This window comes from Caenorhabditis elegans, chromosome V (assembly GCF_000002985.6).
Source record: "Caenorhabditis elegans chromosome V".
Taxonomy (NCBI): Eukaryota; Metazoa; Nematoda; class Chromadorea; order Rhabditida; family Rhabditidae; genus Caenorhabditis; species Caenorhabditis elegans.
In genome coordinates, this window is record NC_003283.11 from 7199398 (window position 1) to 7214948 (window position 15551).

Below are 15551 nucleotides of genomic sequence, written 5' to 3' on the forward strand. Positions count from 1 at the left end.
ATTATTGATTAAAACAGAGAAAAATTTTTAGCTTCGCAATTCTTTTTAAATATATATAAAAGAAGGGAAGAAATGTGCATTAATGAAATGTGTACTGTAGCTTGAAACTTCAAAAAGTTGTCGCGGTGAGACCAACATCGATAATTACATTTCACTTCGAACTCTAAGGTTATAAATTCTCTAATTCATGTAAACGTTTTCTTTAAGTAGATCGTGGTGAGACCACGAAATATTGTAGTATAAATTTGTAATCTTCGTTCCACCAAAAATCCGCACCAAAGCCATGTGGGCGTATTTGGAAGTTTGCACGTTATCAATAAATAATACTTCAAAATTAATAAGCAAACCGTGAATATCGGAAGTTGTTCAAGAAATTTGATAATTTTCTTTATGGTGACATAGGTTATGCAATTTTCAAAATAAATTAACACTTTTGTTTTAATTAATTTTTGCGAAACTAGAAAAAAATAGAACAAAATAATTCCAAATTTTTATGGTAGTTATAGGCAAAATATATACAACACTTTCATGAACAGTGAAAAATCGTAACTTTGTAGTTCTTCTTCTACATGTTCACTAATTCAATTGGCATTCTAAAATTCAATGTGTCTATTATTTCATAAATTCAGTGAATTTTAGAATTACAGAATTTTAGAACAAGGTTATCTCATAAACACAAATAATATTTGGTAATACCTCTAGGCACCATATTTCCTTTTTTGCGAAACTAGAAACTACGGTAAATTGATTTGAGAATATTTTTAAACTTCCAATCATTTGTTGTTCTATTCTCTACAAAACAAAAAAAACCCCAATCTCAATTCACTTTTGTTCAGGTCGGGCGACGGATGCGTCGAACCGATGTTGTCCCATGCATACGCGCGACTTCTGCTCCTCCTCCACCTTTGCACCGTCTCACTTGTTTTATGTGACCAATTTTGTGGTGAGTTATTGATAGTTTCAGAACAAAAACTGATAACTTCAATACAGTAGTCATTCGTTTTGCCATTAAAACCCTCTCGTATAGAGTATGACTGGGCGAAGAAGGTCTGTAAAGTTTTATCTTCGGCGAAATATTACGAAAAAATATCAAAAAGTCCTCGGGTGAACGAGAAAACTTTTTGAAAGAGATTTTGTTTAAAATTAATTGTTGTTTATTCGGATAGTGAATAATATGTAACCAAATACAATTTAGAAAATCATAGTTAAATGAATCTTTGAAAATTGCAGCAACTGATGGAAACGACACACCAATAATAACCGACCCAAACTACATGTGCAATGATGCAAACTTCACCAATTTACGGAATCCACCACTACAGAACAGTTCATCCTATGTATCCCATAACCCAACTCCCACATTCATCCCTATTTCTGGCACTTTGCAGACCAACAATTGTGATGTCGTCTTCCTGCTTGACCTAGATTCCACGTTCACTACTGAAGAGAACTATACCCAAGTGATTCAGTTCATCAGTGATGCGACCGATACTTGCATGAAACGAGGTGTTGGATATGCAGTATTTGCGTTTCCAATGTTTAATGATGTAGGTTAAACTTATATTCTATTTTGAAATTAGTGCCTAGGTACCCTCTATAAAAGTTACTGTATATTTCAGACACATGAAACAGTATGCTGTAGTCCATCACAATGCAAAACTGCTTTCGGATTCATGAACTATCGGGATTATGTTGGAAAGTATGATGATATGGAACCAGTTCAACCATCAACTAATCAGTACAACTTTTCTTTTGTTCTCATCAATGATGTGAGTTGCCAATAAAAACATTTAAAGATAGAGTAGTGAGGGAGGTTTACTGAAACCGCTTTTTTCCAAAGTAATCGAAATAATTTCGTAAAACTGTCGAAAAGCTTTCTGATATTTTACGCAGCCAAAAAGAATTTGATAAGTCGACCAGAAGTTTTATAGTTTTAGGCTACTTTGATTTTCTTTATTTGTTAGGCAAAATTCTCACTGGAAATATTTCAAATTCATAAATAATCAAAATTGCAACATAGAAACCGAAAAACAAAAATTAACAAAACTTTTTCAGCTGAAACGAGTAGGCAGTCCCCAGTCTGCATGTCTTTATAATAACTACGTACTGATCACCAATAGACTATTCAACATAACCGATCAGACGCTCGTGCTCGCGGAAATCGCAAAAATTTTGCGGACAGGATGTATCACGTTTACAATTATTGCCGTTGGAAATTCGGAGATCGATACGAAAATGATGTACGATGTGTATAAGACAGTCACTCTTAATACTTATGTTGTACAGAGTTTTAATTGTCTCGACATATTGAAGGTGTGTTTTTTGTTAGTTTGGTGCCAAAAATTTTGGCAAATCGTAAAATACGCCCAGCAAAAATTCTATCAAAAACTTTTATATAAGTTCTAACTAAAAACGAATTATCAGAAAATGTTTATGGGAGCTCGGTTTCAAAGTCTGGCAGCTTAAATTGTTTATAATCTCGCAGAGATACTTTCTCTGTGCACTTTAAATATGAAATTTCATGCAATTTATTTTCTATATTAAACGCGAAATTCTGTGAAATCCAGCACTTTTAGCGACCACAATGAGACCTACCAGGCGGCAATTCGCCGGTTTGCCGGAAAATTTTTAATTCTGGTTTTCCCGTTTTTAAAAAAATATTTTCTAGAATTCGCTTACTTTTTAAAATGTATGTAGGAACATTCACGTGACGCGTACAGTTTTGCCGAATGAAATTGAAGTTCTCAAACTTCCAAAAAAAAGGTGTAAAACAACAATTTGCCGTTTGTCCGAGAAATTCGGCAAATCGTTGATTTGCCGGAAATTTTCAGTTTCAGCAATCTGCCGATTTATCTGAAAAAATCGTTTGCCGTCCACCCCTGAGACCTACTCTGAAACACAGCGCGTGCCTTCGAACTGAATGGCCAATTTTTGGAGAAATTTATATTTTGAACTGATTATACATAATCGGGATTTCTAATAAATTAGGCCATATACACAAGTTCGGAAGGCATATTCTGAAGTTTCCTCAGTATGTTAAGGGAGATGTCCCCAAGTTTCAAAAACTGTTGAAATTCTTTTCAAATTTATTATTCTTTTTAGGATTGCATAAAACCTTGTGGCACCGGAGGATCACAACAATGCTATGACGTCACACTAGACGTCTGTGCCACTCCAACTACAGCGGAACCAACGACAACTGTCACATCGACGTCAACTCCAAAACCTACACTTGATCCGGAGTATTTGAATGATTGGCAGATAACATATCTATTTGCAATCACGAACAGAACCTCTCAGGAACAGTTCAGTCGACTGGTCAAATACATTTCGGATCCATTAGAGGATTGCAGTGGGAAGGCGATGATAATTCGGTTTTTAGCGCGAAATAATTCGAATTCTGGTTGGATTTCTGATGTTGATCAGGTGGCTCCGTATCTGCAACAATTGTCATACGACGAGGTTCTTATAGCATCAGGTATTGATCGATTGTTTTTGATATCCTAAAAATCTCGGTCTTCTATAATTTTCTGTGCTTTATTAATTTTAGACAATCGTACCCTTCTACCTGGAAATGATAATGTAACATTTGACCTGGTCTGGGAAGCAGTTTCAACATCTCCGTGTTACAATGAAGATGGTACTGTCCATGTTCCAAAAGTTGTTCTGCTTACTGACTTTGTCTCTAATGTATTTGTTGCTCAGTACAACACCACTCTTCTTCCACTTTTGGAATTTTATGAGTTTAGTATTATTGCATTCACTGAGGTATGTATTTATACATATGTTTTCATTTTTAACTGTAATCATTACAGGAAGCTTATGATGGGTACAAATCGAAGCTGGCAATGAAAGCGTTTCAAATCACAAATGACGAAGGTTATGGAGACACGAACGAGCTGAAATTGTGTCCGAAACAGGGATCCAATGTGACCACAATTATGTTTATCATAATTGGAACTTGCTCTGGTGCCATGCTCATTCTTATCTTGCTCACTGTGCTTTACCGACAGAAGTATATGTGGATGAGAAAGTTGAAAAGATTCAAAACTTCTCATGTGGCAGATATTGATGATAATGATATGTAAGTATAATAAGTAGTTTTGAATTTTTTCAATTCAAATATTTCAAAAAATTATAAGGCTAGAAAAATTCTAGGGCCACATTTTACAAAAGTATGTATTTTTTCAGTTTCGATTCACCATAAATTTTTCAGATTTGATCATTGGGAACTATCCTGGGACAAACTTGTCGTAAAAAACGAAAAACTCGGTCACGGAGCCTACGGTCACGTGTTCAAAGGCAAAATAGTAGGTGTCCCACCTGCAATCGAAAAATACAATAGAGCAGAAGCATTGGACTACACGGATTGTGACTGTGCTGTGAAGATGCTTCCGAAATATGCGACAGATGCAGCAAAACAGGAGTTTAGACATGAAATTGAGTTGATGAAGAATCTTGGATTCAATGAGCATTTGGTGAATATGCTAGGATGTATTACTGTATCTGCAAAATCATGTTTGGTACTGGAACACTGCTGTCATCGGGATTTACTGAGATATGTGAAAAACAAGAAGTGTGATCTAGAAATTGTGAGTTTTGAAGCTTCTTGTTAGTTTGAAATTCCAAAAAATTGCAAGTTGCGTAAAATGGGCAGTTTATGAGTAAAATAGTAATAATAGTAGTATTAATAAAAAATATAAGCATAAACCCATTTTTGGCTTATTCCCAAAATTGACAATTTATGAGATTTCACCAACTTTTTAGTGCAAATACAAAATTTCAAAGATTTAGCGACATATGAACATTTGAAGAGTTTTCCCACTGATTTAATTCTAGCTATAAAGTTTGCTTAAAATTTATGAAGTTACCAAAAAGGTATACAATGTATATACTATACATCTCAATTAAATAACTAATTTTCCAGTCTCGAAGTGTGGACGACACAATCGATAGTCATAAAGAATTTCTGAACTTTGCGTGGCAAATCACTCAAGGAATGAGATTTCTTGTGGACAAACGTATCATACATCGAGATCTCGCTGCTCGAAACATCCTTATAACTGAACAGTGTGGAATGAAAAGTGCAAAAGTCAGCGATTTCGGACTTGCGATTTTAAGTGAACCAAGTGAAAATGGAGAGGTGACAGGATCAGACCGTCTTCCCATCAAATGGCTCGCTTTGGAATGTCTCGAAAAAGCAGAATTCTCATTTAAAAGTGATGTCTGGTCATTTGGAATTGTGATTTTCGAAATGTATTCACTTGGTGATGTACCATTTGCGGAAATCGAGCCAACTGAGCTGATTGCGCATCTGAAGTCCGGAGCCCGACCAAAGTTTCCATTACTCGCAACTGATAAAATTGAAGAGATAATGAGCTCGTGCTGGTCAGAAAAGTCAGAGGAACGACCAGATTTTGATGAGCTCTCAAAATTGTTTGCAACTCAATTGGAACAGACAACCGAAGGATATGGATACCTGGAATTGATAAGAACAAAAGATTATCGAGTGATTGCAGAAGCATTACAAAAACCAGATGATTCACCTACTGATGGAACAGATGAACCAATATGTATAGATGATCATCCACCATATGTGACACGAAATCGTTCAGTAACGTGGAGGAGTAAAGCAAATGGAGAAGCAAAGTTAGGAAGAGAATACAGTATGACAACTCATGTTTGTGAAGGTAAGATCTTTGGAATTAATTTTGATAGGTTAGTAATTGCCTTACATAGTGAACAAGAAGGTAGGTATGATGTAGGTACATCGCTAGTTAAGCACATCGGCAGGCTGGTATGAGGTAGACAGACACCTATTTCATTGATAATTTTAAAAATTTTCAACTAATATTTCTAAAGAAAACGGATATAATTTTTCAGACGAAACTCATCAATTACCAAACGGTGTTCCAAAATTACCCTCTGCCGCTCCAGCTGAACCACACGAAAAGGATAAAAAAGAAAAGAAAAAGTCGTATTTGAATCTGAATATTCCAAATATTCTACCATCTTTGAATGCAATTAATCCATTTTCAAAAGACAACGAGTTCAAGAAGACGTTCAAACGAAAAAAGGCCTCGTCTCGTCGCGGATCGACAAATTTCTAAATTCCCCGCCCCATCAAATCTCAGTATGTACCAATTTTCTTCCGATTTCTCATAACATATTACCGGTGACTAAAATTTCTAAAAATAATTCTGTATATACCCGCTCAAATAAAATTTTAATTTTCAAAATTTATTGAGCAAAGAAAACAAAAGCAATTGGAATTGGAATACATAGGATTTTAGAATAGAACACGAATCAATGGAAAAAAGAGTGAGAATGGGTTCAGAACAGATTGAGTTTCCAGAAACAAAAACTTGAAAATCACTAGTAAAAGTCAACAATCACAGAGATGAACCAAAAATGTGGAAAAAAAGTTACACAATAAATACAGAAAGAAAATTATTTTAATATCTATGAGCTGCAAAAAAAAGAGAACCGTAATGAAAAGTGTGTATATTGCACGCGTTGAGTTCAGTAGGAGGAATTGAGCAGAAGTATTCCTATTAATTGGATTCAGCACCAAACATTGTTAACCTGATTCGTGGTTGCTGAACGACCGGTGTTGTCTGAAAATAAAGTTTTAATTTAATGAAACAACTAAAATTTAGATATCTTCTACCTTTGCCTCTTGAGTCTTTGCCATTGAAATTTGATGAGCATGTCTGGTGGATTGAAGAAGAAGAGCACTCTCCAGTCGAGTCTTCAATTCATTATTCCATTCGATAACTTTTTTAAATTCAGCTGGCCACATGGAAGCTGCCGCATTTAGTCGTCCAATCGCCATCTCGTGAAGCTTCTTCTCAATTGGACCAACTTTTCGCCATTCTGTATGAGATGTTGCTCTGAGTAGTCGAACCAAAAGTTGAACAAGCAGCGAAATCACTTGTATTCGTTTTCCATCTTTTGCGCTCATTGCAAGAACTTCGATAACCTTCACACATTCTTGAAGAATGACTAGGTCGGATTCTGTGATCTTCTCGTTTTCACAATCCACTTTTGATAGATATCTCTTGACTACTGGCATAATCTCCTTTCCGAGATGTTTGACGAAAATTCCACCGAAGCCTTTTCTGCCGAATATCGAAGCCAATGATTGTAGAGTTTTCATGACAACTGAAACATTATCACTTTGCAAATGACGCTTCAGCAATACAATTAATTTGTTGAAGGACTCCTGATGACCGAGTACAACATCTACAGGAGCTGATGTTGTGAACACCACGGCAGTCACCATAATGATGCATTTGTCAAGTTGAATTCTTTCGTTATCTGTAAATTGAAAAAGTTGAAATGATTATGGTGAATAATGCTTATACCTTCGGACATATTCAAAACAGAATAAAACGCATTTCTCATGATCGTCTTCCAACTAACTGCAGTATCATCATCTGGCTGCTGACTGACGATACTTCGGATTGATTGAATCGCGGCTGCGGCGATTGCAGAAAGATGTCCAGCACGATCTGTTTGAATTGATCCTTCGTCAAGTCTAGCTGATTCTCTAACAAATCCGAGTAGTAGATACATAATGACAGGGAGTACGGTAACTCTCGAATGTGGTGAGCAGAGACTTGGAATTTGCACAAGGATCTGCATACTTTTGATGACTAGATGTGTACCTTCGGCCGGTAATCTTCCAACTTTCCGTAGATGTAATGCAGCGAGACTGTTGGTTTTTAATTGTGCAGAGTTGATTTGTGGCATTTGCTTGAATATGGCACAAACGGCAAGTTCCAATATCGCGTAACTGATCGTTTTCACTCCATCTTTATTGATGTTCCCATCTTTTCCACCTTCTTCGCCAGCGAACAATACATTTGGTATCTTTCTCAGAGTATCTTCACTTTCGAGATTTCCATTCGAAATGTCTCGTGACGCACAAATTCGAATGGCTAACTGTGCAGCATCAATAATTGATCCGACACATTCGATGCATTGAAGTTGTGTAGAGAGACAGTCTCTTGTAAGAACACTTCTATGAAGAACATACAGGATCTCGATAACTGCCGGTACATCGCTCATCAGATGCAACTGGCACCATTCACATGACAATAGTCGAGTCAACGATTTCACGGACATTTGGATTGTTTCATCTTCGATTTGGCGAGTCTTGTTGCTCAATGATTCTACTGCGATTCCGATTAGAAGATAAAATCGGGATACATTTCCCTCGTCTCTCCATACTGCTGCAGTCTCGGAGGATAGTTCGATTCCCGACGGTAGTTCAAAGTTGTTCTTGCTCAACCATGTAGAGCACGCGAGAAGGATCGGAGGCCAGCAGATTTGATAATATTCACGGCAAGCTTCGGCACTGTGGGCATTGAAAAATGCTCCTCCACGGTTGAGAAATTGATCGGAGTAATGGGCAGGAAGGGCTAGAAGAGCTGAATCATTGAGCATCGCAAGCCAATAAGCAATTAGAGAATTGGCTTCTGGTTCAACAAGAGAGAGCAGTGAACCACTTCCATTGTAGTCATAATGATCTCTAGCTTCTACATTTTCATTCTTCATTCTATCCTGCTCAATAGCAGTAACATAAACCTCTGCCCACGCCTTCAAAATTGACAGCTTTTCTAATGTCGCAGCACTTTCACTGTAGAGTTGTACATTAATTGAGCCATGTTTCAGTTTATTGAGTGAAGATACAAGCAGCTGGTGGACACGCTTCAAATCGCTCAAATCCCTTGCGACTCCACTACCAATCCAAGTACTGCACACTTGACAAGCTACTGACGTCACATTACTGGGGGTGTCGTCAGTGAACGCCGGACGAAGAGCTGCGCCCACTTGTGCTTGAAACTGTTCCAAGATCATGTGTCCAGGAAATTCGGGCTCAGGGCAAGACGAGAAGCGAATGATCACTTCTTCTAACGACTTTAGTCCAGCAATTCGAAGAAGAGAATTGTCGGAAGTCGCAGCCATGAAGGACATTCTGACGAGATCCGAGAGATGGAGAACCAAGTAATCATTCTTTCCAGCAGATGTGATTTGAAGTTCCTTCGCAAGAGCCATATCAAGATGTGCTCGTTCGGTGTCACAAACACTCATCAGTCGATTCACAATCTCCATTGTAAATACTTTTGTAGGCCATCTTGGTTGTACTTTTCCCTTGTCCTCCTCCATCAAAGAACTAATTCCAGCCAAGTTGGTGTCATCATCACCATCTTCATCATCATCATCATCAGCATCATCTTCTCCCCGATCTTTCTTCTCTTCCTTCTTTCTAACAAGACCATGATCATTGGAAGTAGCTAGAATTTCTTTGCTCAACATCAACCAATTGTTGAGAAGTTCTCCGGATGTTCCCTGTACGAGTGAAATCAATGTTTCTTGTAAATGACATCTCAACTCCTTGTTCACTTCAGTGTCAAGCATTCCGAATAAAGCACCCTCCAGTCCCGACTCGGGAAGAGCGAACTTCTTCTTGTTGGTATCAACTATTCCCTGAGGAACAAGAACTTGTGCGTGGTTACGAACCTGCAAAAAGGATGAAATTGTGTTATGCTCCTTTCAAAAATAATATTCCGAACCTCTTTGGACTCTCTTTGAACCAACTGTCGTAGACAACTGACTGATTGCCTTCTTATGACAAGATGTGTCGACGAGAGCAACGAACTTATATCCACCACAAGCTGAGCCATATGAACATATCGAGGAGCAAAAAGGTGCATTTGCTGGAGACCGGAGATTGCTTCAGCTTGAACAAATGGATCAGAGTGGGATAGCTGGATCGCACAAGCAGCTAGAAGAGACGTTCGGACACCATCAATGACTCCAGGGCAACTCAATTCTGGGCCAACACACGTGATAAGAGCAGTTAACTGAAAATTGATAATTAGTTTGGGATAACTCCATGAATTTTTAAAAACTTACACATTTACTGATTCCTTGAACTACATCCACTACAAAAGTCGGCGTTGAAATAAGTAGTTTCAGACATGAACTCAAGGTTGTTTCGACGAATACTCTGAACATTCCACTTCCAGTTTCAGCAATCAGGGCCATTGCAACAAGTGCACATGTTTGAACTTTCGGCATTTTGCTCTCTTCGGCCAGTGCCAGGACAACAGAAACTCCCGTATTCAGATGTTGCCCACTTCCAAGAGATCCGACGTGTCGATGAAGGCATCCCAGTGCCAAAACGTGTCCGGATCGGTTGATCTCATCCTTGCAACTATTCAACTTATCAAAACAATATTGGGCTATAGACGCTACAAATGGTGGAGAATTGACCGCCTGTGACAGCCGAGCAAGCGCTTCTGCTCCAACTAATCGTGTCATTGGACAGCTATTCGACAGAGAAGATGAAATCAAATCAAACGAGGCTCTTTGCAATGTTTCATTGTCTAATTTATGTCCACGTTGTTCACAAAGCGTTTTGTAAGACAACAGTTTGGCTGTCAGTGCGTTCACAAGAATCTGAAAATTTATCAATTTTTTAAAAAAATTTAAAAAATCTTTTCCTACCGCCTGTTTTCTTCCTGCATTCTTCGATTTCTGAATCGTATCCCAAAAATGTTCAGTAATTTGAACTTTATGTTTGTTGTTCACCAATGGAAATACTTTTCCATAAGTCAAGAGGGCAGTGTTCAGACATGTCAACGGCTCCGAATCATTCTCAGGCCACGTGTCTCCTATTTGAGATGCGGATGCTCGAATCAAGTTGGAAAGATCCTCTTCGATGTTGCCAAGTGAAACTGATGATATCGGTGTTTGTAACTGAAATGTTCATAATCAAATGTGTTTTTTTGTGGAAAATATATATAAAAAACCACATTTTTTTTGTTTTTTCCAACTGTTCAAATTTCAAAATTGCGTATTAAAAAATCTATCATAAATACCAGCTGCTTCAAAATGGGTCTCGCTACGAAGGCAACAAGTTACTGTAACTCGTGCCAATTTATGGATTACTTCATATTTTCCAAATTGAATTAAAACGGATTTCAAGATTTTTTAAATAAAAAATACGAAGCAACCCATAAATTGACATGAGTTACAGTAACTTGCTGATTTCGTAGCGAGACCCATGCGAAAATTCTCATTTTTAGACGTCTGCGTAATAATTTTTTTCCGTTTTTGGATATGTTCCAGAAAAAAACACGGAAAATTTTTCGACGAAATTTTTTTTTGTCTTAAAATTCAATGAATTTCGTACCAAATCTTCGACCATGGAATAGTCTGTAGCATCATAAACCGGTGAAATCAAAATCTTCTCCACTCCTGTGAACTGACTAATTGGTAATGAAGTCGTCAGTGTACTCTGCGAGTTGTCAGATAATGTGATATCTGCGACAAGCTCTCGGAGCAAAGCAGCATAGCTTCCTTCGAAACTTTTGTGTGGAAGAAGCAGAAGTAGACGGTAGAGACGAATTCTAACCACTGAATTCGCTTGTCTCATTTCATTTCCATAACTTTTAATCAAGTTTCCGACTCTGAAATTTGCATAGTTTATGGATATGTTAAGGATGGAGTATCGTCAATGGGGAAATTGTTTAGAACAGCTTATCCCAAAAATTTTTGAATTTTATTTACAGTTAAAAAAAAATGATCAAAACTCAGTTTTCAGTTTTTTTCTCATAATTTTAGAAGTTGATCAAAATAAACTTTCTACGAGTTTTTTTTCCTAATTTTTCTTACTATCTATATTTTTGGAAATTTTGGCAGTTTACCAAAACTTTGAATTTTGAAACATCTAAAAAATTTTGGAGCGTTTTATTATGATATTCGGTTATGTTTTACTAGTGTTTTCATACTGAGTTTCCACTGACGATTTTCGACATTTAAAACTTGCTGAAACTTACTGTGACATCATAACAAGACTACATTCAATTGGAACTTTCATTGCATCCAATGCATTATTGGTTGAAGACAATTCTGGTTGTGAAGCTACTGCCTCCATGACTGAAAGTGCTCCAGCTTGAGCAATCATAGCACATTGCCAAGAAAATGCATCTCCTCTGCTATTCTCACTTTCAGCTTCTTTGGCACTTCTAGCAAAAGCCGCCTTCCATAGTTTTATAACACGTGGTAAGTGTTCTTTCATTACAGATGGACCAAGATGAATTAGTGCATAGATTAGATTCCATCCGGATTCCAACTTGGCAATCGTAAGTTTCGGTTGTTGAGTTGAAGTTCGAAGCATTTCTTCAGCAAGATCCAGTACTTTTAAAGGTTTTGCATAGGGAATTCCAAGTTTTGAACTATCTGTAGATGCTGCTAAAAGTGCAGAGAGAGCCATTGAAAACCCGCTTATTGCTCTAGAAGATGATGAAAGTTGATCAAGTCTTGGAAGACATCTATCGATAAGTGGAGTCATTAGATTCGGAACAGCAGTTGCAATACATCGTAGACACCATGCAGCCGCGTATCTAGCAGAAGCTAGTGGATGTGTTAAACATTTGAAAATATGTTCCATAATTCCAGTTGCCTCGGTGAAAAGTGACATAACAGATGTGCCTATTTGCCTGACCAGAACTGATATTTCTTGTAAAATCACAATTATTGCATAACCACTTCCATAATCACTACTATCGACTGATGAATCCAGATTATCACCAGTACCAATGCTCACAAGATCGACATATTGTGAAAGAAGTACTCCGAGATGCTTGCAGGCAAGAGTTTGAGCATTTTCTCCGAGCAAAGAGCCAATCGTTTGTCGAAGAATGAATGAGATGCACCTTCGGATTGTGAGAGCTTCAGAGACGTGAGACGCGTTTCTGAAAAAATTAATTATTTTCGTTTTGCGATAGGTCAAAGGTAATGTTTTTTGGATTTTTCAGTTTCAAAGACACATTATTAATGCGGCATATTAATAGGTTGTTGGCTGGATTTTTGTCATTTTGACGAAAAATAGGTTTTCTGCTTGTTTTTTCTGGACTTTAAACGTTTTTTTAACATAAAAAACTAATTTTTACTAAAATTGATAGGTGTTAAAAAATCTTAAAAAAAAGGTTTTTGTTTCGTTTCGCAGTTTCTTTTAGCATTTTGTTTGCTTTCTTCGGAAAAATTTGATTTTTTTTCCAGTTTTTTTTCGAATTTTTTGGATAAAAAAAAGAACAACTTTTTTTTTTGAAAATCTTAATTTTTGTTGAAATGAGAAAAAATTTGATTTGTTTGTAAATAGTTTTTTCTTGGTTTTTTGCAATATTTTTTTTTAGCAAATTGCTTGTTATTTTTTGGATAAAATTAAGTTTTTAGGTTTTTTTTTCGGATTTTTCGGATTAAAAAAACGTTTTTTTAAATTGAAACAAATTCGATTTTTTCCGGTTTTTTTTTCAGATTTTTTGGAAAAAAAAGTTTTTTTTTTTTATTTTAATTTTTTTTAAATTTTAATTTTTTGTAAAAAATTAGATTTTTGTTTTTTTTAAAATAATTTTTAAATATTTTTTGGCAAAAACTGATTATTTTGGTTTTAAGCCCAAAATTTAAAAAAACGATTTTTTTGTAAATTTTTTTAGCAGTCCTTGACGGAACCCTGTAGATGTCGTTACATTCCAAACAGTTGTAAATTTTTGAGAAAAAATATCAAATTTTTTAAAGCGAAAAAACTCACTGTGTATATGCCAAATGGCCACATTTCGATGCTAAATCAACCATATGACAGCATACTGCAATAAGATGCTTCTCCAACCAGGCGGATCCCATCTCTCGAACCATTTCAACGTAACACTGAAATTTAGTGTAAAAAAAGAATTTTTTTGAAATATTTTTTGAAACTTACAATACTAACTCCAATTCGAATGTCAGATCTTCCCATCGTTGAAAATGTCGATGAGCTTCCTTTTAAAAATCCTCCAATACCTCCACGTAGGAATCCAGAAGCAAGAAGATTCAGTGTATCTGTTACTGAAGCTGGACGTACCGGAACTGTTTGATTTGATTTTGCTTCTGAAAAAATAACAGTTTTTTTTCAATTATATTATTACGGAACACAAAATTTTGAAAATGCGTGTTGTGCAACAGATCTGACGCGCAAAATGTCTCGTAGCGAAAACTACAGTAACTCTTTTAATGACTACTGTAGCACTGGTCTTATTTTGCGTTGTTTTTTATTTACATTTATTGATGAAAGATTAAATATCGCTGTCAAAATTCAAAAATAAATTTGTTTCGAAGTCCAGTCAGTAAATCGACTACAGAAGTAATTTAAGGAATTACTGTAGTTTTCGCTTTGAGATATTTTGCGCGTCAGACATGTTGCGCAATACGCAGTCTCAGCATTTAGTGTTTCCGTAATAAAACGGTAGTCTATTTTGTGTTTTTTTTTTGCGAAAATAAAATAAAACTAGCCCGAATTTCAAATTTCTTTCGAAATGCGCCTTTTTTTTTTAAAAATCCGTAATTTTTTTAATTTCGGGGGGAAAAATTTCGCAAAAAAATATTCAAGTTTCACAAAAACCTTAAATTTTGCCAATTTTTTGGCAGATTTTAAGTCCAAAAGGATCCAAAAATTACCAAAATTAGTTTAATAAAATGAATTCCAGTTGCGAAAAAAAAGTTGGCGAAATTTCCGTTTTTAACAAAATTTGGCTTTAATTTTTTTGTTTTCGGGTCATTTTTAGTTTAGTACATCCCCCTTTAACAAAATATTTACTTATAACTGCTCCCGGTGGTGGTTTCATAGATGTTGCGAGCAGCTGAGCCGTGAATTTGGCAACTGCACATCGCAATTCATACGTGGATCCTTCAAGAATCTTGATACACATTGTACACGATGCTTCCAGCTCCGTTGTGTAGATTGGTGTATGGAATTGGACGAGAGCTGTTAGACATTCCAAACTTGCGATCTTCACATTCGGCGTCTTGCAGAGAGTTCTGTCTTGCAGGGAATTTTTCGCGATTGAGTGAATCTTTTTATGAGTCACATAATCGCCGGATCCCAATGCCTTCACCATACTTGTCAATGTATTCATGATATGCGCCTGAGAATGAGCAACGGCGGTGCTCATCCAGTTTTTAACAATTGCCAATGTATCTTCAATCGATCGTCCTGCCATTCTACCCATCGAATCGTAAACTGCTGATAGACATGCCAGAGCTGCTCTGAAATATTAAACTTTATTTAAATAATAACTAGAGTTTTTAAAAAAACTAACAATTTGCTCTGCACAGCTTTCGGTGACTCATCTTTTACTTTTAATGTGTCATTACATGAATTGAGCAGCGTATTCAACGATACAATGTCGCCTGTCAACGCGTATACCCGTCCGATGCATCGTGCAATCAGCTTCCTTGTCGGCGGCCCGACAACCGTGTGAAGCCGCGATTCCAGCTGTTGCTGCAGCTCTTTTTGCACATTTTTGAGATCTTCTCGCTGGGTTATTGGAAGAATTCGATCGAGATATCGCAGCCATTCGTAAATAAAGACTGGTCGTTTTTGCTCGGGGCACGCCTCGAGCGCCTCTTCGTTTAATAACAAACTATGGGTTTCATCCATGAAACTGTTGAGTCTGTAACAATTGGGAAATTATAGAAATCTATATAAAAAAGATCAAGAA

At 36.6% G+C, this 15551-nt stretch overlaps 2 protein-coding genes across 4 annotated transcripts; one reads left to right on the forward strand and one right to left on the reverse strand.

Moving 5' to 3' along the window:
• Positions 1–834: 834 nt before the first annotated feature.
• F09G2.1 (Protein kinase domain-containing protein) lies at positions 835–6238 on the forward strand (the record flags this gene model as incomplete). 3 transcript variants are annotated; one of them, NM_001356690.4, is made up of 11 exons in its annotated part: positions 835–943; positions 1231–1337; positions 1389–1547; positions 1620–1769; positions 2056–2313; positions 3103–3478; positions 3551–3768; positions 3816–4084; positions 4217–4592; positions 4928–5690; positions 5884–6235. In NM_001356690.4, 11 exons carry the CDS (start codon positions 862–864, stop codon positions 6108–6110), a joined length of 2985 nt encoding a protein of 994 aa, NP_001343836.1. The 3 variants fall into 3 exon arrangements, with proteins under 3 accessions (NP_001343836.1, NP_001360431.1, NP_001380228.1); NM_001373050.3 differs by having other exon boundaries at positions 1231–1547; positions 5884–6238; NM_001392543.1 differs by lacking the exon at positions 835–943 and having other exon boundaries at positions 1275–1337; positions 5884–6110.
• Positions 6229–15505, reverse strand: soap-1 (HEAT repeat-containing protein 5B). Its single transcript, NM_072427.6, has 12 exons — positions 15150–15505; positions 14648–15096; positions 13775–13941; positions 13607–13722; positions 11853–12770; positions 11207–11483; positions 10519–10770; positions 9925–10470; positions 9582–9872; positions 7368–9528; positions 6671–7320; positions 6229–6617 (listed from the first exon to the last, which is right to left on the reverse strand). The coding sequence occupies exons 1-12, from the start codon at positions 15488–15490 to the stop codon at positions 6555–6557; spliced, it is 6231 nt and encodes a 2076-aa protein (NP_504828.1). The 5' UTR covers positions 15491–15505; the 3' UTR covers positions 6229–6554.
• Positions 15506–15551: the final 46 nt, after the last annotated feature.